At 45.6% G+C, this 27,473-nt stretch overlaps 1 protein-coding gene across 1 annotated transcript in view; it reads right to left on the minus strand.

The window, feature by feature from the left end:
- Window positions 1-26,067, minus strand: part of SEC61A1 (SEC61 translocon alpha 1 subunit) — a 43,220-nt gene extending 17,153 nt beyond the window's left edge. The window contains exons 1-6 of the mRNA XM_029601309.1: window positions 25,912-26,067; window positions 24,041-24,108; window positions 18,475-18,540; window positions 18,307-18,385; window positions 17,193-17,324; window positions 971-1,080 (exon numbers count right to left, since the gene is read on the minus strand). Coding sequence (XP_029457169.1) covers window positions 971-1,080; window positions 17,193-17,324; window positions 18,307-18,385; window positions 18,475-18,540; window positions 24,041-24,108; window positions 25,912-25,918 — 462 coding nt within the window. The 5' untranslated portion in view covers window positions 25,919-26,067. The remainder of the gene's footprint in view (window positions 1-970; window positions 1,081-17,192; window positions 17,325-18,306; window positions 18,386-18,474; window positions 18,541-24,040; window positions 24,109-25,911) is intronic.
- Window positions 26,068-27,473: the final 1,406 nt, after the last annotated feature.

Below are 27,473 nucleotides of genomic sequence, written 5' to 3' on the forward strand. Positions count from 1 at the left end.
GCATGTACATGTGTGGGGAAGAAATAGTGGGGTGTACGTGGAGGATCAGGGATGATGGTGGTAGGACATGGCCATGTCTCTTGCTGTGGATATTTGGAGGGAGTGGGTGTTGGAGGTGGGGGGGGGTAATCTAGAGAGAGGGTTTGTGTCTACACTCCCCTCAGCATTTCTGTCTTCCTCCTCCCCTCCCAATCTGGTACTCATTACTGACCTTTCTTCCCTCCCAATTCAACTGCTTTCTTCTTTCTCCCTCCTCTACCTTGGACCACTTCCTTCTAGCTCTTCCAAGGCCAGCTCCTCAGCCAATCATGCTCCACTCCTCTCTCTCCCCCTCCCCTCACACCTTGGCTGCTTTCTGTCACTAGTGCAGTCAGAGAAATCCCACAGTTTTGACATCGTGCCACTGTTGCCTACTTTTTTTCCTTCCCCAAACACCTGGTGGGGCCTGCAGTGTGGCTCCACCGTGCCTGCCTCTCTACTGTCTGCAGTGGCAGCCCCAGGCGAATGCTGCTGCATGCACATGCGCAGACGCGCTGTGGTGATTTACCCAGAGCTCACATCTTTTCATTGGTAGCTCAACGTGAGTTATATTTAGCTACAGAAGATATTTCCCTATTTCAAGCAGGCTTACAATTTAAGGAGGAGGCCTGATTCACTAAACATTTTCCCCATAGACAAAAAAAGGGAAAAAATTCTTTAGTAAATAGGCCCCTAAGTTTGTACTTTAGGCAATGGAGGATGAAGTGACTTACCCAAAGTCACAAGGAACATCTGCAGGATTTGAACTCTGGCTTCCCCGATTCTCAGCCTACTGCTCTAATCACTAGACTACTCCTCCATTCCCATCTGACAAACAGATAGACTCTCAACTACTAAAGCCAAGTTTATTTAAAAATAAATTATGGGGGGGAGGGGAGTCAGCTCCACTTAAAACAGAGGTAGCCTAAGCAGAATCCACTCCCCAAATTACCTGAATGGTGATGAGAAGGCAGATACCAGCACCCATTTCAGAGGGGTCTCCATACATTCCTGTCATTACATAAACAATCGCCTGACCGATGGTGATAATCATCCCAAACACTGTAGAATAAAGAACAGAAACACAGTCACACATTATCAACACTTACAAAAGAAGAACCCTCACCTCAAATACAATACACCAAAAGGGAATGATATTGATCCTGCAAGTCAAAAGTGAAGGAGAGATATAAAAAGCAACAAACTAAATTGCAGCATGCCAAGCAATGCAGTTTTGCTTATTTTAGTAAACCTGCAAGATTAATGTGAATACGATTACAGACAAATTACATTGACATTGGATGTTTTACCTCATATTATAAAAAGACAATATGAAATACAATCATTTCTAGATAAGCAGGGACCAACAGGATGACTACCAGAAGTCTTGTCCAGCTACAGCAAGTTTGCTTACTGTAAATGTACATTTACTCCAAGTATTTTTCCTAATTTGTCTAGAAACCTGGAGTAGGAAAGGTTTTCTGGGAAAATGAGTGTCGTATGTTCTAGAGGAGGGTCTGAGGGAACTCCTGAACCCTCTTCAGAGCCTGTAGATGAGGAAAAACTGTTCCAGGACTCCAATTTATTTATTTTATTTATTTTGAAGTTTTTTTATATACCGCGGCACGTTAATAACATCACCTCGGTTCACAATCAACAGTAAATTAGCAACAAGCTTTACAATCGAAAAGAGAATAAACTCGTGAGTACATAAGGATGAAGCTGGTGACTGAGGAGTCCTCGGAGAAAACTTCTAGTGTATATCTGTGGTGTAGCTAGAGTCCGCTACATGCAAATGCCACGGGCTAGAAGCACCTTGCAGGGTTCCAATGGAAAATCCATATCTGTTGGGGATTCTCATGGAAGTAAACATGACATCTTGCAAAGGAAAGGTTGTATAATTCCCTCATTATCCTCAGCCACAAATGAGGTAAGAAATCTTTCATTAAATCCACTACTTAGTCAAGTGGTTGATGTGTCCTCTGACCTGGTGAGGGTTGTTGAACATCTTCTGATACTAGAATGGAATATTACATATCTTCTGGGCTTTGTAGAATTTGAACTGCAGACCAACTGAAAACAAGAGGCACCAAAGAGTAAATAGGATGTTGTGTTTCTAGATGTAGTCCCTGTGACAATTTCATTGGCTAGAGTGCTCTAGTATAATCTGTGGTGGAAGAGGGATCATAGGAAAATTGGTTTTTACCTGCTAATTTTCTTTCCTGTAATACCACAGATCAGTCCAGACAAGAGGGTTTATTCATCCCTACCAGCAGATGGTGGCAGAGGACAAAAGACTTTGGGCACTGCTACATATCTGAGTGCCACCTGCAGTCCCTCAGTACTGACCTATACCCAAGCCAAGATAACTTAACAAACAGGGTGAACTAAGCTCCTGGGATGGATACCCTGAACTGGATAGCCACCAACCAAAGTAAACATTGAAACTCTAGAACACGTTAATCTCAACAAATCTTTAACACCATCTTTGTATGAGCCCAAAGGCCCAGCAGCAGAACAAGCAGTCTTTCAGCACAGATCCCAAGAGTGGGCCTCTGGACTGATCTATGGTATTACAGCAATGAAAATTAGCAAGTAAGAACCAATTTTCCTTTCCTGAACATACCCAGATCAGTCCAGACAAGTGGGATGTACCAAAGCCCCGTACACCGGGCGGGAACCCGAAAGACCTGTTCTCAGTACACTCTCACCAAAAGGAATCGCCTCTGGGGTGCACACATCCAAATGGTAATGCTTGGTGAAAGTGTACAGCGAAGACCAGACCGCGGCCCGACATATCTCCTAGGGAGACACCAGTTGACACACGGCCCAAGTAGAATGAGCCTTAAGCCCCACCGGCACTGCACGGCCCTTGGAAACATAGGCGGAGGAAATAGTCTCATTCAATCAGCAAGCTAAAGAAGCCTTAGATGCTTTTTCTCTCCCTTTTTAGGTCCCCTGAAGAGCACAAATAAATGATCAGAGTGAAAGAGTTGGTAACCTTCAAATAACGCAATAGGGTGTGCCGCACATCTAAAAAGATGGAGATTACTGCCCATAGAGGGATCACGAGACCAGTCCGGAAAACCTGGAAACGCCACCGTCTGATTCACATGAAAAGCAGAAACCACCTTAGGCAGGAATAAAGGCACAGTCTGTAAAGAAAGCTTGTCGGGCAAAATCTGCAGAAAGGGATCGTGGCAAGAAAGAGCTTGTGATTCAGAGATCCTCCTAGCCAAGCAAATGGCCACCAAAAAGAGAGTCTTCAAGGTAAGGACCTTTAAAAGATGCTCAATCCAATGATTCAAAGGAATCCTCGCAGAGAACCCGCATCACTAAATTGAGTTTTCATTCTGGACACACGTTCTGAAGAGGGGGGCGGAGATGTTTAACACCCCTCAGAAAACGCACCACATCAAGATGGGAAGCCAAAGTCTTGCCCTGCACCTTCCCCCTGAGGCAACCCAAGGCCGAAACCTGGACTCTAAGCAAACTATGAGCCACTCCTCTGGACAAGCCCTGCTGCAAGAAGGACAAAATGTGCGGAACGGAAACCAGAGGATCCAGACCCTGTTGCCCACAACAGGTCTCAAAAACTTTCCATACTCTGGAATAGGCAAGGGAAGTAGCCGGTCGCCTAGCCTGAAGAAAGGTAGCAATAACCAGTTCCGAATACCCCTTCAGAAGCAATCACCGCATCTCAACAGCCAGGCCGTGAGACAGAACCGATCCACCCGATCCAAAAATATGGGACTTTGACGCAGAAGACCCTGCAAGTGAGCCAGAAACAGGGGCTCGTCCACCACGGGCACCGCGGCCACTCCAGTGCTACTAGCACCTCCGAACCTGGATGATCCTCTATTCACCTGAGCACCCATGCTATGAGGGGCCATGGAGGGAAGACATAAAGAAGGATTCCGGACGGCCACGGGCACATTAGAGCATTGAGGACCACTGCCCCAGTCTCCCTCTGGCGGCTGAAGAGCTTCTATCTTGTGTTGACTCTCGTCACCATGAGGTCCAGCTGAGGGGTCCCCCAAATGGGCGCAGATGAGATTCCAAGCTTCCAGGGACAGTTCCCACTCCCCCGGGTCCACCTGCTGTCGGCTGAGATAGTCCACTTGGACGTTGTCCACTCCTGTGACGTGAGAAGCAACAATACCTTCGAGATGCGAGTTCTGCCCACACGAACAATAGCTGAGCCTCCCGAGCCACGGCGGGACTCTTGGTTCCCCCCCTGGCGGTTGATGTAGCCCACAGTCATGTTCGAAAATACTCTCACCATGTGATCGCAGACCAAGGATAGAAACACCTGAAAGGCTCTGCGGACCGCCCTTGTCTCCAACCGATTGATGGACCACGACCATCCCAATACTAACCAAAGGCCCTGCGCTGACTTGCCCAGACACAATGCGCCCCAGCCCTGGAGACTGGCATCCATGGTGACCACCACCCAATCAGGGACTTCGAAGGGCATTCCCGTCTCCAGATTGCTCCTTGTCATCCACCACTCCAGACTGGACCTGGCTACCTTTGAAAGGGGCAGTGGCAGAAAATACTGTTCCGACAGGGGGCTCCAGCGGGACACCACCACTTTCTGCAGGGGGTGCATATGAGCAAACGCCCAAGGAAACAGCTCCATCATAGATGCCATTGATTCCAGCACCTGCAAATAGTCCCAGACTTTGGGAACTGGCAGGCGAAGCAAATGAGCTGTCTGAGCTTGAATCTTGACCACCCTGTCTGCAGTGAGGAACACTCTTCCCTGCTGCATGTCGAATCGAGCGCCCAAATACGCCAGGGACTGAGAAGGCACTAAGTGACTCTTTGGTAGATTGATGATCCAGCCCAGCGACTCCAGGAGAGAACTCACTCAGAGTACCAACCATGTGCACTCCTCCTGTGACTTCGCCCTGATGAACCAGTCGTCCAGACTGGGGTGCATCAAAACCCCGTCCTGTCTAAGGGCTGCTGCGACAACCACCACTTTCGTGAAGGTCCAAGGAGCCGTGGCAAGGCTGAAGGGCCCCAAACTGAAAATGCTGACCCAGCACCTTGAACCAGAGAAACTTCTGGTGGTCCTGTCAAATGGGGATGTGCAGACAGCCTTGGTGAGATCCACAGATGCCAAAAACTCTCCTTTTTGGACCGCCGCAATCATGGTATGTAACATCTCCATTCGAAATCATGGTACCTTCAAACTCCAGTTGAACTTTTGGAGGTCCAAGATGGTCAAAAGGTGCCCTCCTTCTTGGGAACCACAAAATAAATGGAGTACCTTCCTCATCCCTGTTCGGACTACAGCCTCTAGGCTTAACCTTTGAAGGATCTCCTGGATTGCCACCCACTTGCTTTGGGAAAGAAAGCTCGACTCCAGAAAAACTGACCGGTGAGGGTGACAAAACTCTAAGGCGTAACCTTCCCTGATGACCTCCAACACCCACTGGTCAGAGGTGATTTTGGTCCACTCCTAGTAAAAACAGGACAGCCTGCCCCCGATTGCCGAAGACTAGGAGTGGACCTGCCTGACTTCATTGGGAAGATTTGATTCCGCCCGCTCCCTGAGTGGGCCCGCCTCTAGAAAACTTTCCAGAACCTCAAAAGGACTGCTGCCTACTTGATGACTGCCTCGATGAGGACCTAGCTGATCTGCCAGAGAGGAATCATCTCGACTCTCAAAACCGGGGTTGAGAGGAGAAAGGCTTCCGTGTTGACTTCTTATCCTCCAGCAGTCTGTTTGCCTTTCATCTCCTCCAAGAAGTTCATAAGCTAGTCGAGGTCCTCTCTGAACAAAAGCTTGCTCTTAAAGGGAAGGTTAACTGAGACTTAACCGAGAGGCCCGCCGACCAATTGCACAGCCACAACAGTCGTCTTGCCACAACTACCGAAACCATGCCACATGCCGAGGTCCACACGAGGTCATATAAGGCATCGGCCACATAAGCGACTCCCGCCTCAAGGTGGGCCACCTGGGCCAGGGACAACGTCCCTGTGGAAGAATGCTCCTGAGGCTTCTGGATCCAACACAAACAGGCTCGCTGCATCAGGCTGCCACAGACCACCACTCGGAGCCCCAGTGCCGATACCTCAAAAACCCACTTGAGCTGCACTTTCAATTTCCGATCCTGAACGTCCTTCAGAGCAGCTGTGCCTGCTACCGGAATTGTGGTCTTCTTGGTGACTGCTGAAAATGCGGCATCCACCTTCGGGATCTTGAGGGTATCCAAATGGTCCTGCAGCAAAAGATAAAGCTTCGCCATCGCTCTTCCCACTTTCAAGCTGGAGTCCCATTCACGGCTGATCAGTTTCTGGATCATCTTAGAAATGGGGAACGCGCTGGGAGGTCTCCGTAGGCTGTCCAACACTGAATTGACCCCCCTCTTATTAAGAGTCCTCCAGAGACAGCTTAACCCCCACTTGCTCCAGCACCTGGGAAATAAGCACACGCAACTCCTCCCTCTTCAACAGGCAGACCACCCACGGGTCGTTGCCTTCCGCTTCAAGGCTCTCAAAGGCACCCTGATCTTCCTTAGGGTCATCCGAGTCTGCATCCAGATCTGCCACCGGAGACAAACCACCCTCACCCTGAGGGTCATTCGAATCCTCAGAATCCCTGAGGTCTATGTCCAGATGCGCCAGGCGGGCCCCCTGAGGCTGGCCCCGCAACCCTGCAGAACTCTTAGGGAGCCCCCTTGGCCTCTTAGCGGAGTCTGCTGGGTTGTCCTTAAGTTGCCGCTTTCCTGCTTTCTGAGCCAAGGCGGCCTTGTGGAGTAAGAGGATGAATTTGGGCGAAAAGCCCCCGGGTTCCCAGAGCTCTGGGGTTGAGCCCCCTTACCCAGGTCCCTTCCACGGGGGAAGGACCACGTCCCTGCAGCCCCCCTGCCTCAGACCACGAGACTCTTCGTGATTTTCTAATTTTGGCAGAAGCACCCTCCCCACAGCACAAACCATGCAGAGGGAAAGGGAATTAAGATATGCAGACCATAATCCGCAGGCCCGGCAGGCCTCCACTAGCGGCCGCTACGCCATCGGGCCTAAAAAAAAGCACTGCCCACAAACTTCATGGGGGAAGGGGGTTCACCTTGCGGTCACCGCTGGAGGAGAGAGAGGGCTGCGAAAAGTTCCCACCGGTGCGAATGTGCTGAAGCCGAGGGAAAATGCACATGTGGTCGCCGCTGCACAGGGAACCGTGTAAGAGACACTTCCCCCATCCGGGGGGCACACTCCTACAATGATAGGCACCAAGCCTCCCCTCCGCACAGACCATTTCCTCCAGGGCCGACCCCCGACGAGCAAGCCGCCTGACAGGCTGCTCAGACACTAAATCTGGGCTGCCGCTGAGTCTCTCAAACATTTTTTTTTTTTTTTTTTTTTTTTTTAAAGGAACAGCTAGTCCTGGGAGAATTCTGCGCTACTCCGGAGCGCAGAATTTAAGTAGAATCCCCCCCCCCCTGCGCAGAATTGCCAAATTCTGCACAGAAAATAGCAGGAGACTCCGGCATGCCGTGAACGGAGCGCTCAAAGACGAAGGCCTGCGTGTGCCACGGGACACGCTCCATTCACGGCGAAGATGGAAGGCCCCCATATGCTGCGGAATGTGCTCCGCTCGCAGCGAACATAAAGGCCCCAGAGAGACAGAGACAGACAGAGACAGAGAAAGACTATATGAGGAGATTGTGAAGGAGTGTGTGAGAGATTGGGAGCTTGCGTGAATGAAAAAGGGATTGTGTGTATGTGAGGGTACTAGCCTGTGTGAAGGGATTGTGTATGTGTGAGACAAAGCCTGTGTGAAGGGGTACGTGAGAGAGACATCGGTAGCCTGTGTGAGGATGTATGTGTGAGAGAGAAAGGGAGCTTGTGTGGGTTTGTATGCAAGAGAGAGGGCCCTGTATGAGGGGATGTGTGTGTGTGCGAGAGAACGAGGGAGCCTGTATGAGGGTGTATGTATTTGTATTAGAGAGAGATAGCATGTGTGTGAGAGAGGGAGGGACAGAGGGAGCCTGTGTGACGGGCAGTACTGAGAATGGGGTCAAACTCTGGGAATGGCAATAGAGTGGAAGGGGTTGAGTCTAGTAGTGGACGGGAGAGATACTGGCAGGTGGAGGAGTTGGGGCCTGAGAGGGCAAAGTGGCCAAGGGAGTAGAGAGAGTGAGTGAGTGGAAGGGACACTCTCACAGTGAATTTCTAGGGAAATTCTGCTTAAAATATTTAAAATTCTGCATCTTTAAGTAATAACTTTTTTTCTGTATTAATTTAAAATGTAATTATTTAAAGACTGTCAAGTAAATTGTGTTATTTTGACCAATATAAAGTTTGCAGAATTTTAATTTTATTTATTTATTTATTTATTTAATGTCTCTTATATACCGATGTCCGTTTGCACATCGCATCGGTTCACAGTAAAACATGAACTTTATGGGCGAAGCCCTTACAAGGAACAGATAAATACAGTTAACTTTAGGGCATAGCCTAAAGTGCACAGAATTTTAATTTTTGCACAGAATTCCCCCAGGAGTAAACAGCAATCAAAAATTCACAGGCAAAAGAAATGACCCCTAAAAGAGAATACTTTCCTGAATCCCAATGGGCAGGCGGAGGGGACTTCAGACCCCAGAGGGACCTAGTCCCCTGGCTGTCAGTGGTCCCGGGGTCGCAGGCTAAAACCTGGTAGGGGTATCCAACCCCCCATTCGCCCGGCTCAAACCAAGGGATGGCCCTCCTCAGGAACCTGGCTCCTCAGGGATCAGAAATCCTCCAAATTCCTAATCAGTCAGAACTGCAGGTTTAGCACCTCTACCATCTGCTGGAGGCACTCTCGTATATGTAGCAGTGCCTCAAAGTTTTGTCCTCTGCCTCCATCAAATTCTCTTTTGCTCCTTTGAAGAGCTTACCCTGACCAGCATATAATTGCATAGGAAGATTTGCAGTACAATGCATCGATGCTTCTAATGGATTACTGGGCAAAGATGCCTACGCATTTTTTAGCATTAAATTTTAGCTAAGGACTGGCAGCTAAGATTTAATGCTAAAAAATGCAGAGTAATGTATTTACAACCAAATTTTAAATCCCACCCCCCACCCCCGTGCGCAAAAAACGGGAGTGATGCGTGTGGCTGGGCCTTGCGCACATTATCAAAGGGGCCCAGCCACGCGCGTAACTGTGCCGGGCCCAGTATAGCAGCCATTTGCCGATGTACCGGGGATGGATCGGAAGGAGCGCAAGTTGCTACTGCTCCATTGGAGCAGTAAGCAACACAACTAAAAAAAAAAAAAAAAGAAGACAGGTAGGAGAAAGGGTTTAGGGGGTGGGGCAGAGGGGCAAGGATAGGAGGGTAGGGAACTGGGGAAGGCCTTGATACGTTGCCGCACAGAATCTGCAATTCTCTACCCCCTCGTGTGCCCACCGTGCATGTGTGGTGCCACTTGTATTTTATAACACAAGCACATGTTATAAAATATGCGCGTCTTTAAAAATCTACCCCTTAGAATGCAGAAACCCAAGGGAAAGGTACAGTGTTGGAGGTGAAATGTTTCCTAAGCATAAAGGAAAAGCAGCATCTGAGGGAAATTGTAACTGATCTTAAAGTGGCTAAACAGGTAGATAAGGACTGTAAAAGTCAGAAAGATGCTTGGCTGCACAGGCGATGAATAGACACCAGAAAAAGTGAGGCGATATTTCCCCTGTATAGGTTCTTGGTAAGATCTCACTTAGAATACTGTGTACAATTATGGAGACTGCACCTTCAAAAGGATATAAAACAGGATGGAGTTAGTCCAGAGGGTGGCTCTAAAATGGTCAGTGGTCTTTGTTGTAAAGCATATGGGGATAAGTCTTAAAGATCTAAACATGTATACCCTAAAGGAAAGGGGAGATATGATAGAGACATTCAAATATCTCAAAGGTTTCCATGCACAGGAGATGAGCTTTTCTCAATAGAAAGGAGGATTTAGAATGAGGAGTCATGAGATGAGGTTGAAAGGGGGTAGACTCAGGAGTAATCTTAGAAAATATTTCTTTAGAGAGAGAGTGGTAGATGTGTGAAAGTCTCCCAGTGGATGTGGTGGAGACAAAACCAGTATCTGAGTTCAAGAAAGCATGGGATAAATACAGGGATCTCTAAGAAAGTAATGAGAATTATAATGCTAAATTAAATTGGATGGATGGGCATACTGAATGGGCCATACAGTTTTTTTTCTGCCATGTTTCTATGTTTGTACATTTTATGATCGTTGTTCTGGAGTATAGACAGCAGACTCTAGCCTCTTTGCTTCTTCGGCACCCAATGCTCTGGTGATATGCAAGGTGCTATGTTTACTCAACCCCAAGAATTTGGTCTGTCCCACCATTGGGGGAGATATTTTAGAACTAGTACACAAGTCTATTCCCAGTGAAGCAGATGAGGCAGCACTTCAAGAAGATGACCAACTGCCACTTCTATGAGGCTCGTGCAGTTCCTTCACTTTCCAGGCCCTGAACATTTGTTTGCAGGGACATACATACACAATTTAACAACTGGCTTGGTCTGGGTCTGGACCTAAGCAATAGTAGCAGAGTTCATATCCATCTGCAACAGACATTTTCCTGCCATAAATAGGAAAACTGGTTCTTACCTGCTAATTTTTGTTCCTGGAACAAAATACCACAGATTAATCCAGACAAGTGGGTTTTGCAACCCTACCAGCAGATGGAGGCAGAGAATAAAATCTTTTCAGGCACTGCTATTTAACCGAGAGTGCCACATGCAGTCCCTCAGTATTAACCTATATCCAAGCCAAGATGTCTACACCCCAAAAACCCAAATGATTTCTATCTGGGGTAAGCAGAAATTCAAAAGTTGGAGCCCCCTACAAACCTGGAACCCTAACATCTCCAACAAGGGCAATGAAACTTCCAACCCTAAACATTTAACATATATATCATCTTTGCAAATACAGCATCCCAAATGTGGGAAAGGTCTTTCAAAAAACAAAGGGGACGGGTCTCTGGACTGATCTGTGGTATTCCAGGAAAAAAAAAATTAGCAGGTAAGAACCAATTTTCCTTTCTTGTTCATACCCCAGATCAGTCTAGGCAAGTGGGATGTACCCAAGCCCCTGCTCAATGAGTTGGAACCCGAAAGACCTGCTCACAACACACTTTCTCCAAACGTTGCTTATTCTGATGCCCGAACATCCAGGCAGTAATGTTTGGTAAAAGTGTGCAGAGAAGACCATATCACTGCCCAACAAATCTCCTGTAGCGATACCAACTGACATCCGCCCAGGAGGCTGTCTGCGCACTAGTAGAATGCACTTGCAACACCTCTGGATCCAACTGATCCTTACATAGATAGGCTGAAAAAAAAATTGCTTCCTTCAACCATCTTGCAATTGTGCTCTTAGAAGGATTACATCCTTTCTTTGCTCCACTGAACAAAACAAAAAGATGATCAGACCTCCGAAAGTCCTTGGTGCCCTTAAGATATCACACTAGAGCCCAATGAACATCCAGCAAGTGAAGCTCCTTTGCATGTGGTGTATCTGACATCAGGTGTGGAAACACCCCCCCCCCCCCCCCCAAAAACTCCACCATCTTCTTGAGATGAAACAAAGACACGACCTTTGGCAAAAAGGAAGAAACCATACACAGCAATACCCTGTTGTCCGAAACTCATAGAAAAAAGATCTCTGCACGACAAAGTCTGAGCTCCAAAATTCGCCTAGCTGAACCAATCGCCATCAGGTAAACGGTCTTCAAGGAGAGATCTTTCAAAGATGCCCCTCTTAGTGGTTTAAAAGGGAGATCCACAGAGCACCTGAAGAACCAGATTAAGGTTCCATGATGGACACATCCTCCAAACCAGCAGATGCAAGTGCTTGGCTCCTTAAGAAAATGCAAAATGTCTGGATGAGATGCCAACACTTGACCTACGGGGAAAAACACGTACAGAAGTCTCATCAGCCAGGGTTGAACCGGGGGGGGTTTCAATACTTTTGGAGCCAAATTCCCTCCTGCGACTAAAAAGCCTGTCCTCCTTGACATTTCCTTGAGACGCCATGAGATCCAACTGAGGCTTGCCCCACCTGTCCCGGATGAGGCTTCCACTGACAACTCTCATTCCCCTGGATCCAGCTGATGCCTGTTGAGGTAATCTACTTGCACGTCATCCACTCCAGCAATGTGAAATGCCGCTAGCCCCGCTAGCTGGTTTTCTGCCTAGACAAAACTCCTGGGCCTCCTGAGCCACTAAGCAAGTCTTCGTCCCACCTTGACGATCGCTGTATACCACTGTTGCATTGTCTGAGAAACTCGCACTGTGCACCCCCAAATCTGCAGGGGGGGGGGGGGGGAAGCAAGAAACATCCTGCAATCAACCCATTGTTTTCAATCGGTTGATGGACCAGGATGCTTCCCTTGGTGACTTACTGACCATGGACTGTCTGTCATTGACAAACCGCCCCCCAGCCCGAGGCTGGCATCTGTGGTCACTACCACTTAGTCCGGGTACTCTAGCTCCACTCTTCTCTCCAAATTGGGATGTGGCAGCCACCATGAGAGACTGAACCTGGACTCTCCCTTAATTGCTAAGGAAAACAGTGCTCAGACAGCGGATTCCAACAGAAATTCTAACGGGATGAAAGCCCCTTCAGGAGGGGCCACATGTGAGCAAATCGCCCATAGAACCCAGGCCCTGCAAATCTCAGATTCTGGGCACTGAAAGTCAAAGCACTTGAGCCTGCAACTTCAACACCCTCTCCGAGGTAAGGAAGACCTTGCCTAAGCGCGAATCGAAACACGCCCCTCAATACCCCAACTGGGACGGTTCCAGGTGATTCCTTGTCAGGTTTATTACCCAACCCAGAGACCTCAAGAGCTCCATGACATGTCAAATTGAATGAAGACACTCCAACTTGGACTTTGCGCGGATGAGCCAGTCATCTAGGTATGGATGACCTAGGACCAGGACCCCTTCCCTTCTGAGGGTCGCTGCCACCAAAACCATTACCTTTGTGAAAGACTATGGCACTGTCGCTAACCCAAAGTGACCACTCAAAACTGGAAATGCTCTCCTAGCACTGTGAAGCGAGGAAATCTTTGATGGTCTGAACGTATGGGAATGTGCAAGTAAACCTCCATTAAATCCAATGATGCGAGAAACTCTCCTTTGCAAACTACTATTATCACTGTCCACAGCATCTTCACATGAAAGCGTGGCACCCGCTGAGCTGCACTGAATTTCTGCAAATCAAGAACAGGCCAAAAGGTGTCTTTCTTGGGAACCACGAAGTAAACTATTTTCCTAGCCCTTGGGGGAACCATGACAATGACATCCAGGTGTTGCAGCCACTGCAACGTGTCCCCTATCGCTGCTCACTTGACACAAGAAGCGCAACGGGACACCATGCAGACCTTTCTGACTGGGTGCGAAAATTCTAAGGCATAGCCATCTCATCACTTCCAGGACCCATTGACTGGATGTGATCTTGGTCTGCTCCTCATAAAAGAGGGGTAGTCTCCTCCCCGATGGCTTCCAGAGAAAATGGACCAGCCTGCCTTCATTGGGAGATCTTATCTCCTCTGGTCCCCGGCTAGAACTCTCTCAGGAAGGTCTACGTGACCCCCACAAGGATTGCTGCCTTCCTGAACCTTGCTTCTGCATGGACGTGGGAGAACACCTTATAGAGCGAAATCTCATCTGTCAAAAGCGAGGACGCAGAGAAAAGCTCTTCTTGCCAGTCTTATCATCCTTGGGCAACTTGTTCCCTTTTGACTCCCCCAAATGCTTCATCAGTTGTTCTAACTCTTCTCTGAACAGCAGCTTTCCTTTAAAGGGGATATTACACAGCTGCGCTTTAGACCGCACATCTGCTGCCCATCACAGGAGTCTCAGTGCTGCCACCACGAAAACCATATTCCTGGCAGACTTCCGGACCATGTCATACAGGGCATCCGCCACCTAGGCCACACCTGCTTCCAACCAAGCCACCTGGTTGGACTCAACCGAAGTCCCTAATGTCTTCTCCTGTGTCTTCTGCACCCAGCCCAAACAAACAAGCTCTCTGCATCAGGCTAGCACATATTACAGCTCGAAGGCTCAAAGTTGAGACCTCCAACAGTCTCTTCAACCAGATTTCCAACACCCGATCCTGGACATTCTTCAGAACAGCCTACCATGCTGTGGGAATGGTCACCTTCTTTGTCAACTCAGACACTGCATCAACCACCTTCGGAAGTCTTCAAAGTGCCAATGTTTTCTCTGGAAAGGGCTACAACGTAACCATAGCCCTGGCTACCTTCAGGCCTGCCCTCAGGAGAATCCCACTCCCGATCAACCAATTTCTTCACCTTCTTTGGTGCTTCTTTGGGCTACCAAAGGAAAAGCCTTTGGTAGCCCACGCAGTCCATCTAGGACAGGGTGCACCCCTTCATTGTCCAAATCCTTCTGCGTGACCTTGATTCCCTGTTCCTCCAGCACCTGGGGAACGAGAGGACGCAGTTCTTCCTTTCGGAATAATCTCATCACCCTAAGATTGTCCCCTTTTGCGACAGAAACCTCCTCCGCATCCGGTCCGCTACCCGCCGGTGCATCCACAGGATCAACATCCAGGTCCCCCTTGAGGACACTCCTGTAGACTTTCACCTTCTGGAATCCTCAGAAGACTCCTCATCTTCACCCAATAGGTGTCCCATGCCCAGGAGCAGAAGAAGTTCCTCTGACCTTGCCTGCGTAACTGCTCTAGGCCTCTTGGCCAAGCGCTGCTACTTCTGGGTTGGCATAATGATCACTCGTTGCTTCCCTCTTAGCAAAATAAGCTTCATGGAGTAGCAGGCCACAAGCTGTGGAAATAAATTCTGAGAACCACTGGCTCCATTCTCCAGTGTCCTCAACTGGCTCCCCTGCCCGCTCTCTAACTTCCTCATGGCTTTGCTCTGCCAGAGACAGCGAGGAGGAGGGGAGACCCTGAACTCCCTAGCAGATGCAAGCCTCTTGCCATGTGGAGGCTAGATGGTTGCCGTCTCCTCCAAACCCCCCCCCCCCGCAGCCTCTTGAACAGGACCTGAAGAATGCATGCAGAGATAGCCTCCAGACCCCTCCATGGAGGTCCCTTCCTCTCTGGAGGCATAGTTGGCGCAAGACAAGGCCCCATTGAGGCGGGATTGCCTCACTCCACAGAGCCAACACATTCCTGGGCTCACCCTCATGGGTCCTGTCAACTGGGTGGAGCACTTGCTGTCTGGAGTCTTGGAGAAGACGCCCTCCTCTCTGGAAACACAGGCAACACACAACAAGGCCGCAATGAGGTGCGATCGCCTCAATCTGCAAGCCTAACAAACTTTCCCGTGCTCCGCGGGAGATTATCACTCCTGCTCGTCATGGCCAGCCAGCCACGATCACGGAGCCTTCATGCTGGCACACAAACACCCCCTCGACTCTGCTCCATACCCCCAGTGCTGCTGTCGAGATCCCACTCTCACCCCTGATTCCAACCTTGATGTTGGTAATAGCCGCACCAATAGCCCTGGCTCTGTACCTTTGCTTTTTTTTTTTTTTTTTTAAGGAGACAGTGCAAAAAAAAAAAAAGAAGCCAAGCAAAAAAATAAATATGTCCCTGATTCTGGCTGCCAGCTGGGGGAAAAAAGGCTTCAGAGGGAATCAGGGAACCAGGACCCCTGGTTGTCACCCCTTCTGGATGCTGAGGGCTGAGACAATTCAGGGATCTCCAACCCCCTAATCACCCTACTCTACCTGAGAGATGGCCCATGAAGGGACCCAACACTTCAGGGAGCTCCCACGAAATCCATTGTGCTCTCTTCATCCTTTATTTTACTTACTACCAACTGCTAGTACTCTCTGTTAAGTAGCAGTGACTGAAAAGTTTTTATTCTCTGCCTCCATCTGCTGGTAGGAATGCAAAACCCACTTGTCTGGACTGATCTGGGATATAAATAGAAAACAGTTTTTTTTTTCTTGGCAGACATTCTGACAAAAAAATCTTTGTTTCTTTTTTTTGACAAAGGTAGCACTGACAAGTGCTGTTTAGGGGCTACCAAGGCAACTTTATAATTAAAAGTTTTGAAAATTTCTTATAAAAAAGAGTGGGGGTACACATCCGTGCTAGTGCTCAAACGAAAACAGACAAGCCCGAGCAGGAATTCCCACATTCTTAGTGCAGCAAAATCTCTACTAGCCATGAGAGAGGTCCGGTTGGTGTCGCTGGATCATGTTGTGATTAATTCAGACCTGCTTATCAATGGAAAATACTTACAAAAGTAACAACAGAAGAGGAAAGACAAAAAACAATGACCAATCCTCAGGAAGGGCATTTGAGTTACTGATCAGAAAATACTTTTCAACATATAAGTGCTTCTAAACCTCAAGAATGGCACTCAGTCTTTTTGCACAAAATGAGGTTGCACATTCTCAAACATCAAGAATAATACAAATTAGGTAGATAGGGAATCCTCAAAATTTGTTTATAAACCAAATTGATCTAACCAAATCAATGTGAAAAAATATCATTGACAAAATAAATACCTGAAAAAAACTGGAGTCACAGTTATAAGTAAAAATGGAAAAAAGTGAAGAAAGCATAGAAAGCTATGTTCATAATGGCTGTTTTGATCCAGCATATTGGCTAAAGATAAGTTCAGAGATGATCACCACATGCCAAGAAAAAATAGTTTCAAAAGCTTTAACTTTCTTAGGAAAATTCAACATCAGAAAAAAATGTATAACAAAAACATATCACAAGGCAGCTAGATTTCTTCTGAAACAGAACCTGTACCCTTTGACATAGGAAAAGTATAAAATATATATAAAACTAAGAAAGTTAAATATTTGAAACAAAATATTTAGCATGTGATGATTAACATATCTGAACTCACTTTTATCCAGAATGAGGGATCAAGTCAGACACTATGAACGTACTTTTTTTTTTCTTCACTTTTTTTTTTCCATTTTTACTTTGTTGCAGCCAATTCAATCTTAATGCCATTTTATGTTATTCAATCTAGTGCCATGAACCAATAAAGCACCATGCTCTGTGATGTTTGCCATTTTTGTAAAGGTGTAATAGAATCAAACAGTTGCTAAGGGACAATCAGGAAGCTCTGCCTTTATTCAGTTTAGAACATTAGAAGTTTGTAGGGATTTTAATGACCAGTTTCTCTTGCAGAATGGTCCACTACTTACATTTCTGAGCTCCATTGAACAAAGCTCTGTCTTTGGGAGTGTCTCCAACTTCAATAATCTTGGCACCAGCCAGAAGCTGCATGATGAGGCCAGATGTGACAATGGGTGAAATACCCAACTCCATTAAGGTACCTGTAACAGACAAGACAAAAAAAAAGTGTCAAAATAAAAAAAATAAAAATTACACACACACACACCACAAACTGTAGCAACTCGGTATCTATATCACCTTTTTCTCTGTAGTATACTCAATATACCAATCCCAGGGCAAAAGCTGCTTCATGGTAAGAGAGAGAGAAGTCTTAGAGATCACTCAACCTGCTTTTATTCACTGCAGTCCAAAGGGCAATGCTTTTTCTCAGGGACATCAAGTATGTACTCAATCTAGTATATTTTCGATTTAAATCTTTTTATTATTCTTGATATTGCAGAGAATAAAATAATACAGAAAATATAGTAATGTATGGCTCAAAACACTCAAATAACTCAGTACTCTTTAGTAGCATCAATATATTTGTCCAAATAACCTAAACTGGACATCAATTAAGCAGAATATTTTTTTCCAGGATACCAATCTTTTTACTAACCCTACATTATAAATGAATAGAATGCTAGGTGCTATGCCACTGTTCATTTTCTCTATACTCATGAGTGCATGCCTTAAAGCCCTAATTTAGTAAGGAACCAGCTTTTAGCAAGTAAATATTTGATACTTTACTAAAAGCCTCAAGAGAACTTTATGTATAAGAAGGAGACTATAGATGAAACAGAGAAAGAATTAGAGGCTACACATGATGGCTGTTTGGGCTTTATACTGATGTTCCTATCCCTTTTCTTCCTCACTTAAGGCCTGGTTCATTAAGCCTTTTCTCCTATTGTGTCTATGGGAAAAAGGTTAATACATAAAGCCCTTAGTCATCTGATCCATTTTTCTGATAGTTTCCATTTTGGAAGGGAGAAAAGGCAGTAAATTAGAGGATAAAATCACAGTTTAGTGGGTAGAACTTAATGAGAAACAAAATAGGCCTTATAGGGAGGATCAGAGAAGAAAAGAATCAGTAATGAAATCTAAATTAGCTTTTACTGTATAGAGCCCTGAAAGGTTTGCACTAACCTCTGTTTGATGCCAGAATCACTCTCATCCAGTAGAAGGGGTCTGCGGAGTCCGAGGACATGATCCCAAAAAGAGGAATCTGAAAAATCCCAACCAATAAATCTTAAAAACAGCATTTTTACTTCTAACAAAACCATCTGAAAACAAACAAATACATGCTATGCTTACCTGACAACATACTAAAAAGATAAAAAGTGTGATAGCAGTCCATAGCACCTTTTCCTTAAACTGGATCTAAGAAGCAAAAGAAAGAAAGAGGAGATAAATATATGATGCAGCAGCTGCTTGAGTGCAAAACACTAAAGCTAGCAGTTAAATTGTGTGGCTTTAGGTGTAGGAGAAACTGCTGCTCCCCTCTTTATAAGCTGCATCTAATGCTTTTAGACGCAAAGTGATGAAACAGGACATCATCACCCATATCTTGAATGTGAAACTATCATTTTTCTAAAGGATGATTTAAAATGCAACAACAGAAACAAAATGGTGATAATATCCATAAATATAATAAAAGGATGGGTGAAACTGCTTTAAATATCCAAGGAAAAATTACTATTTACCTGATAATTTTGTTTTCCTTTATGTAGACAGATTGATTCAGGACCAGTGGGTTACGTTCCTCTACCAGATGGAGACAGAGCAAACTGATGTCACAGTGTATATACTCCTGCAGTGACAACAGCCTGCCAGTATTCTCTACAAAAGCCAACTGTGGACAGACTAGCGAAAAAACTTGATTAAAAACAGACAACCAACAGGAAACACTAACTCAGACAAAGAATGTATGAACCCCAATCTAAGGACTAGATGAAAAAAAACTTACCAGTAATCCCCAGAACACAAAGCAACACAGGACTATTAACACAATCATTCAGCAGCCAAGGGCAGGAAGCTAAATCCGTCTATCTATATTAAGGAAAACGAAATTATCAGGTAAGTAGTAATTTCTCCTTTCTTAGCATGTAGACAGATGGATTCAGGACCAGTGGGATATACCCAAGCTACTCCCAAATAGGGTGGGAAGATGCCCACAGCCCTGTTAAAACCACACGTGCAAAGGCTGCATCCTCCCAGGCCTGCACATCCAGATGATAATACCTGGAAAAAAGTGTGTAAGGAAGACTATGCTGCAGCTCGGCAAATGTCAACAGGAAACCACAATCTATCCTCCGCCCATGACACAGCCTGAGCCCTAGTGACATAAGCCCTAACCTGAGTAGGCAACAGCTTTTCAGCAGCCACATACGCGGCCATGACTACCTCTTTAATCCAGCGAGCTATTGTAGCCCAAAAAGCCGGCTCGCCCTGTTTACCTCCACCATGAAGGACAAACAGGCGATCCAACTTTTGAAAAAGGTTTAGAATCCTCCAGATATCTCATGTCATGTCTCTCGACATCCAAGGGATGCAACATCCCTCTGCATCTCTTTCCTTATCCAGAGATGGCAAGAAAATGGACCGATTCCAGTGAAAATCTGAGACCACTTTAGGCAAGAAAGAAGGAACAGAACGCAGCTGTAACGCTCCTGGAGTCACCCGAAGGAATGGCTCCCGGCAAGATAAGGCCTGCAGCTCGGAAATTCGAAGCGCAGAACATATCACCACCAGGAACAACGTTTTTAAGGTCAGTAACCGCAATGAAAGGCTACAAAGCAGTCAAAACGTAGGACCCACCAAGAAATCCAACACCAAATTAAGACTCCACAAAGGAACCAGTAACCACAAGGGAGGTTGAAGATGTTTTGCTTCCCTCAACAAATGGGCCACATCAGGCTGAGTCAAGGATTCACCTGGCCCCTGAAACAGGCAAGAGCCAATACCTGTAGCTTCAAGAAATTAAGGGCCACCCCTTTATTCAACCCATCCTGCAAAAACTCCAAAATGAGTGGGATCCTAACTGAATGAGCAAGAACTCCTTGATCTTCACACCAAGCCTCAAACACTCGCCAAACTCACACAGAGGCTAAGGAAGTGGAGAACTTACAAGTTTGTAGCAAAGTGGCAATCACCGCAGAAGAATATCCATCCATGCTTCAACAAACAAGCCCTTTCATGGGCCATACCATAAGACAAAACCAAGTAGGATCTTTGTGAAGGACAGGTCCCTGCTGCAACAGATTCCCATGCACCGGAAGACCTGGGGGGAGGATGGTAGCTCAGTGACCACACTACAAGAGCCTTGAATTTCCCCATCCTCCAGGGAATCAGAATTGGCCTCGTCATCTGCGCCATCTGGATCCTTATCGGGAAGGACCACTGCTAATCGAGGAGTAATTTGGCACTTATTAGCAGTACCGGGCTGCGGCTCTGTCCTGGCAGGACTGGGCTAAGGACTGCGCCTGAAGAAAAGATTGCAATACTTGAAAAAATTCTACCTAGGAAAAGGCAATAGGATCTATACCAAAACCAGGAGGCTCTTGTAGTGCGGTCACTGAGCTACCATCCCCCCACTGATGAACCAGTTAAGGGAGTTCCAATATCAGTCGAGGATGCCGACACATCTTTAGACAGAACCGCATCAGGCTGGGAAGAACCAGGCTTAGTAAAATCAGAGGAAGATAATTCTCCCTGAACCTCTAAACAGCGCTGGCACAAGTTAGAGGGCACACCAGGCTGAGATGCCTGAATATGACAGGCAGCACCCAAGGAAGGGGCTTAGGTTTTTAGTTATAGGTGCCATTTTTTTTTATAAATTAGATTACTGTAATTCGATGTTATTGGGCATACCTGCTAATATTACAAGACCTTTACAATTACTGCAGAATTCTGCGGCTAGACTTCTAACTGGGACCAGAAGATCCGACCACATTACTCCTGTATTGAGGGTTCTTCACTGGTTGCATGTCAAATATCAAGCCCAACACAAAGTTTTATCTTTAATTCATAAAACATTGTATAACAAAAAGATTGAATGGCTAACCTCAGCTTTACATTTCCATATTCCCTCAAGAATCACAAGATCAACTGGTACTAGGATGTTGCCTATACCATCTCCTAAAATTGCACATCTCAATAATGTACGTGAAAGAGCAATTTCTATTGCCAGGCCCCAATTGTGGAACTCCCTGCCACAAGATTTGCAGATGGAATCAGATATTAAAGTATTTAAAAAGGACATAAAAACATGGTTATTCCAACAGGCCTTCCAAGAACTTTACTGATTTTATGCCCTTTCAATATTTAATATTTATGTTTTATTATTTCACTACTTTTCTTAATCTTGTGAATCTTTAAACTTTTAATTTATTAATTTATTTTTTTTACATTTTATTAAAAAACTATGTATTTGTATCCTTTCCTTTACTTTTGAAATGCAAATTTTTTTTAATTTAATACTTGCCTGTAAGTGTAAACCGATGTGACATGTTCTCATGAACATCGGTATATAAAAACTAAAATAAATAAATAATAATGTTCAAAATGTAGGCATCCCAAGATTAAGTGCCGCAAGGCTAAGTGTCTCAACTTTTAAGCGCTCAACAAACGGACGGCCAATTTGTTCATACAGGTTAAGTGTGCGTTTAAACCGGACGTCACTGTAACCTGGATGCCCAAACTGATGCCCAACTAAGCTTCCAAAAACTGGATGCACAATCTGGATGCCAGCTATACGTACAGGCCAAACCGACATCCTGTAGAGCGCATCCGAATGCGCAGGCAAAAGCGCGCAAAAACATGGCCTACCACACAGTGCGTAGTGGAAAGCGCCTCGGAACAGGCCTACCAAAAAGAGTGCTCAACCTGCCAGGCTGCCCCCTGTCCCTGAAGCTCCCTCAGGGTGGGACGACTTCAGAATGGCGCTCCAAGCACAGAGACCAGGGAAGAGGAAGTCAAACAAATCCCCCTCCTCTGCCTCTAATTTTGTAATTTATTTTTTTTTAAATTAACTTACCTGAGCTCAGACCTTCCCGGCTGAGTAGAGAGAGAGTGAGTCTCCAGTTGCAGGGAGAGGGCAAATGCAGTCACCACTGCATGCGGCTTCCTGCACCTGCTGTCTTTCAGCTGCACAATCAGTTAAGTCCATGCCAGCTGAGAATCAGCTACCGGACCAAAGCACTCATCTGAAGGACCATGGAAATCACCTCAGGAATTCTCAACTGGGGAAGGGACCATTTGATATCACAGGAGAGCGGGGCAAACAATTTCTTTTATTTCTCTTTCTAAAATCTGAAGCAGTCCCCAGTAGGGATATGCACATCCACCATCTACTGTAAATGTAGAAAACTGGCAGGCTAACACTGCAGGAGTATATATACTGTGATGTCAGTTTGCTCCATCTCCATCTGCTGGTAGAGGTGCATAACCCAATGGTCCTGAATCCATCTGTTTACATGCTAGGAAAAGGTTTTTTCAATTTCAAATGCAATTGTTTATTGAATCTTTCTGTGATATGTCAGAAGACAAAACAAATGCAAGCAGATGATCCCCCAACACAGACAGGTGACTTGGATTGGCCACTGTTGGAAACAGGATACTGGGCTTGATGGACCCTTGATCTGACCCAGTATGGCATATCTTATATTCTTGCATTTGAGTTTGTTTGTCCTTTGACACATCACAGAAAGATTCATTAAATGATTGCATTTGAGACTGAAAAAAGAAAACCACACCACCACACACTCTGGTGGATATTTGAAGCTGTTTTACCCATCCTTTACTTTTTCTGATCTCTTCTAGCTTTATTAATGGGTTGTCTTACTTTATAAAATCAGTGAACTAGTTCAACACATAACTGCAAGTTTCTGATAAGAAAAGAAGGCAAGTGGAGACCACTCATAAAAAATAAAGCTTTTTAAATATACCTGAGTTACAAGATCAGAAATCTTATTTCTCAAGATGCAAAAAAGTAGGGCAATAGGTTTTTAAAAGTGCATAAGTAAAACTGTCAGTTTTCAAGATCAAAATGCTATATTAACATTATCTTAACCTATGCTGTGTTCCCATACAACCAGTGGTGTGAAAGACAAACATATAGCTTAGAAACCACAACTACTAAAGTATTCCCACCTTTGTATTGTAAATGAAATGTAGATGGAAGATAGAATCAGCCCAACTACCAATAATTTTAAATTTTCCACTCACGTCTACAATCCTCAGATCAAGTTCAGGCATAGTGCATTATCCTATTGAGTATATTTCATTGACTTGTGAATGAATAGTTCAAAAACTATAAAAATTGTATAAGAGCTTCATGTGGGAACCCAAGATGTACATTAGAAAATTGTGAAACAGTGTAATCCAGAACAATGATCTAATCCTTCCTTGCCGCTTATCACTGCTTCTGGGAAAATGAGTTCTGGTTGGGATTCTTCTGAAATATACTGGAACTTCTATCCTTGCAACATTTTATATAAAGTATTAATGTTATCACACAACAATGGCATGCAAGGATTCCAAGATCATCCTTGTACTTACAAAATCTACTATATTATTTTCTTGAGAGGGACCAGAGAAAATTATGGCTTGTTTGGGCAATTTTTTTATCATTGTGATTGTTAACCTGCATAAATCATAACTTCTGGCAAATCTCTACATCTATGATGTTAACTTAAGAAAAATGCAGGAAGGCCTACTTACCTGGGACCAGATATTATTGCCATAAGAATAGAGAAAAGCAGGCTCAGTAGACAATGGCTCCTAAGCAAGTACATTCTGAACTCCACACAGCTCTCTTAGCAATACAAATTTTTTTCCTCTTAATAATTACATGCCAGTGAAGGACATCTCAATAACATACCTTCCTTTCTGGCTTCTGAATTTCAGGCAAAATAGCGCAGAAGGGCTTGATGACTTCAAGAAATTTAACTGTGAAATAAGGAAAGTAAATGAGATTTGAGTTGCAAAACCTGTGGACAGTTTTAGAAATTTAGTAGCTAGTTATACAAGCCCTATGATCATACTAGAAAAGTGTGGTGGTGGGGATTACTGTAAACAATTGGCAAATACTCTTCTTTCAAACCATGAGAAAAAGAACTATTAAGATGTGATTATATAGGAACAAGTTCCATGGCTTTTTGAATCATATTTCACAAGGAAAGATCTGACACCCAGTTTATTAGATTGTACTGTAAAAAATGTCAATGTGCTTAATCTTCAGACAGATCAAACGTGATAACACAACATCCGATTTTATTGTTCTCTGTGATTTTAAGTGCAAACAGGGAGTAAATGAAAGCATATTAAAAAAAAACCCAGCAAATAGACAGATACAGTAAGGTCGTGCAGAAAATGGGCGTGGAGTGTTGAGCGCCCGCTTTTCTAATGCGCACCCAGCCACCTCTTCTGGACGTGCAATAAAAGTATTTAAACGAGGGGATGAACTAAAAAGGAGGCACTGGGGACAATAGCACACCCCTAGCGCCTTATTAGCAGCAGAAGCCCAGGAGAGGTGGTTGTCAGTGGGTTTGGAAAACAGATGCTCAATTTTATGAGCATCCATTATCCTATGATCATACTAGAAAAAATGTGGTGATGGTGGGGCATTATTGTAAACTGGCAAATACTCTACTTTCAAACCATGAGAAAAAGAACTATTAAGATGTGATTATATAGGAACAAGTTCCATGGCTTTTTTAATATTTCACAAGGAAAGGTCTGACACAGTTTATTAGATTGTTCTGTAAAAATGGCACACATTTTATTTTTTTAACCTTTTGGTTCATCCAACTTAATATCGCCATGATATTAAATCAGAGGATGTACAGGAAAACAATACTGCTCAGAAATGAATGCCTACTCTTGGGCAAGCTTTAAATTTCTGAGCATAAAAGGTGTGGATCGCGCACACATGCTAAACCCCGTTTAGCATGTGTCAAACAGCTCAGCTGACCACGCTTTACTGTATCGGCCCGAAAGTATTCAGATGTAAACTTTTCAGATTATTAAAGTCCCTTCGTGGCACCCAAGTCATTCCGAAGTCCCACCAAATCCACCTTTTAAATCAAACACTGGCTCTTCCCAATCAGAGCTTTGTCGATGTTAATACTTAGATACATATCAGGACATTTATTAATGTGTTTGATTAGATTAGCTCTACGGAAAGGACAACCTTATGTACATCTGTACAGAGCAACGTATGTCTAGTTGCACTATAGAATTAATACAAAAGAGGCAAAGACTTTGCTTTGGGAAAGAAGAGAAGCACTGAAACGTCACCAGACCCAAGGCAGACGAAACCCGACGATAGACACAGAGAGTACAGCTCCAGGGAAAAAGATGCCGAACAACAGAGCCCACAGCTTGGTCAAAGCCCGGCCTGAAAACGCGTTCAGGTGCCTGACTGCCGCCTCCCCATGCTCCTTCAGGATCCCAGGCCCATCCGAAGCTTTCAGGATAAACCAACGGCCCGCAATCTGACCGGATTATGGACGGGGTACGCCGGAGTCAGTGCCAGTTCAGTACTCAGGCCGGTGACAGACGAAAGGCCTGGAAGCATCCCCCTCTCACCCTACAGGGAGGCGGAGACACCCGGAGAAAGAGATTTACGGGGTAAGAGCGGGGAACGCTCCGTGAAACAGGCCGGAGCCAAACCATTCCCCTCCCCCACTCAAACCAAGCCAAACATGGCGTCTCATTCAGTCTGAGGCTCGAGCTGCTGCCGGTACTCACTCCCCATGGCCGTTCCGTTTAGCGCTGTAACCCCGAAACTCTATCGGCTGCCGCTTCCTTCTGACTCTCACACCGGCCGCCACCAACCCCTTCAGCTAAAGACACGTCACCGCTCACTGCCGCCGCAGCTGCGCGTCACCGCTGACCCCCGACCAATCCCTGGCTCCCCTAGCACTAACCGCCGGTCGACCCCACCTTCTCCCTTCCAGTTCCTGCCACGCGCTGTTCTGCTGGAGAGGAGTGCGGGGGTGTCGTGATGCAGGCAGTGCGCATGCCCAGCAGAGCGGCTCGTGCAACGAATTGGAGCTCCGGGTGGGATTGCTTGACAGAGGGAATTTGCCGGGGGATGTTGGGATGAATCACATTTCTTTCACGAGGGGAAGGCCTGGAGGGGACTTTAAAAGAGAATCGTGAATGCTTTTATTCCAAATAATATGTTTTCATATCCTGAGCTGCAGGCGCTACATTATGTGACAGGTTGGGACTTGTCACTGTACCCCTTTCATTTCATCGCAGCTGGGTGGTAACTGTTGGGTTGTTGTTTTTTTCCCCAATACCACAAAGGAGGAAAGAGGTAGGTTAGGCTGTGCATATAGCTGACACTTTGAGATGGATGTACTGTGCTCTGACTTGCTACTCACATTTCAAAATGGAAACAGGAAAACCTGTGATTGCACAGCTCTTTGCTGACTCATCACATTTCTTAACCGTACGTCAGAAAAAGGTTGGAAAGGAGGGAACGTGAGTACCATACTGGGTCAGACCAAGGTCCAACGAGCCCAACAATCTGTATCCTACAGTGTTCATTCCGAGTTACAAGTACCCGGCAGCTCCACAACCCAACTCCACCTGGCTAATAACTGTTTTGAACCCTACTATATTAGTTGCCTTGACCACATCCTCTGGCAAACGATTCAACAGTTTGATTATACTGAGTGAAGAAATACTGGATGCATGGAATAGCTTTCAAAGGGAGGTGCTGGAGAAAAATCAGTAACAATTCAAGAAAATGTTAAACAAGCACAGAGGCTGCTTAGTGGTAGGGAAGCATCATTCTTTATGGTGGTATAATGTGGGACAGCAACTCCAAAATTGCCAAATATTACATGTTATTGCTATCCTGTAGAAATGCATATAGTTGTGCGGCCTGAGACTATTAATGAGTAGGTAAGTGTGCTGTTTGACATCCTATTAGCAATGTACACAGAAATGTATATATTTATATAGTCTAATAAACCTGTATATATTTGTACATACTGCCAGCCTTGTTCACAGTCCCATTTGTTTTTCTGGGCTGAAGGGAGAGAAATTCCACCTATTAACACCTTCTTCAAGTGCCAAGAACGTGAGGACTGACGGAGTCTGCCCTAGGATGGGCTCCGATTTCAGAGCGGCCTTGGAGGGAACGGGGGTAGGCTGCGCGGCTCGGCGCGCGCCGGCTATACAAAATCCATAGCCTTGCGCGCGCCGATCCAGGTTTTTAGCAGATACGCGCGGCTCCGCGCGTATCTACTAAAATCCAGCGTACTTTTGTTTGCGCCTGGAGCGCAAACAAAAGTAGG

This window comes from Rhinatrema bivittatum, chromosome 4 (genome assembly GCF_901001135.1).
Source record: "Rhinatrema bivittatum chromosome 4, aRhiBiv1.1, whole genome shotgun sequence".
NCBI lineage: Eukaryota > Metazoa > Chordata > Amphibia > Gymnophiona > Rhinatrematidae > Rhinatrema > Rhinatrema bivittatum.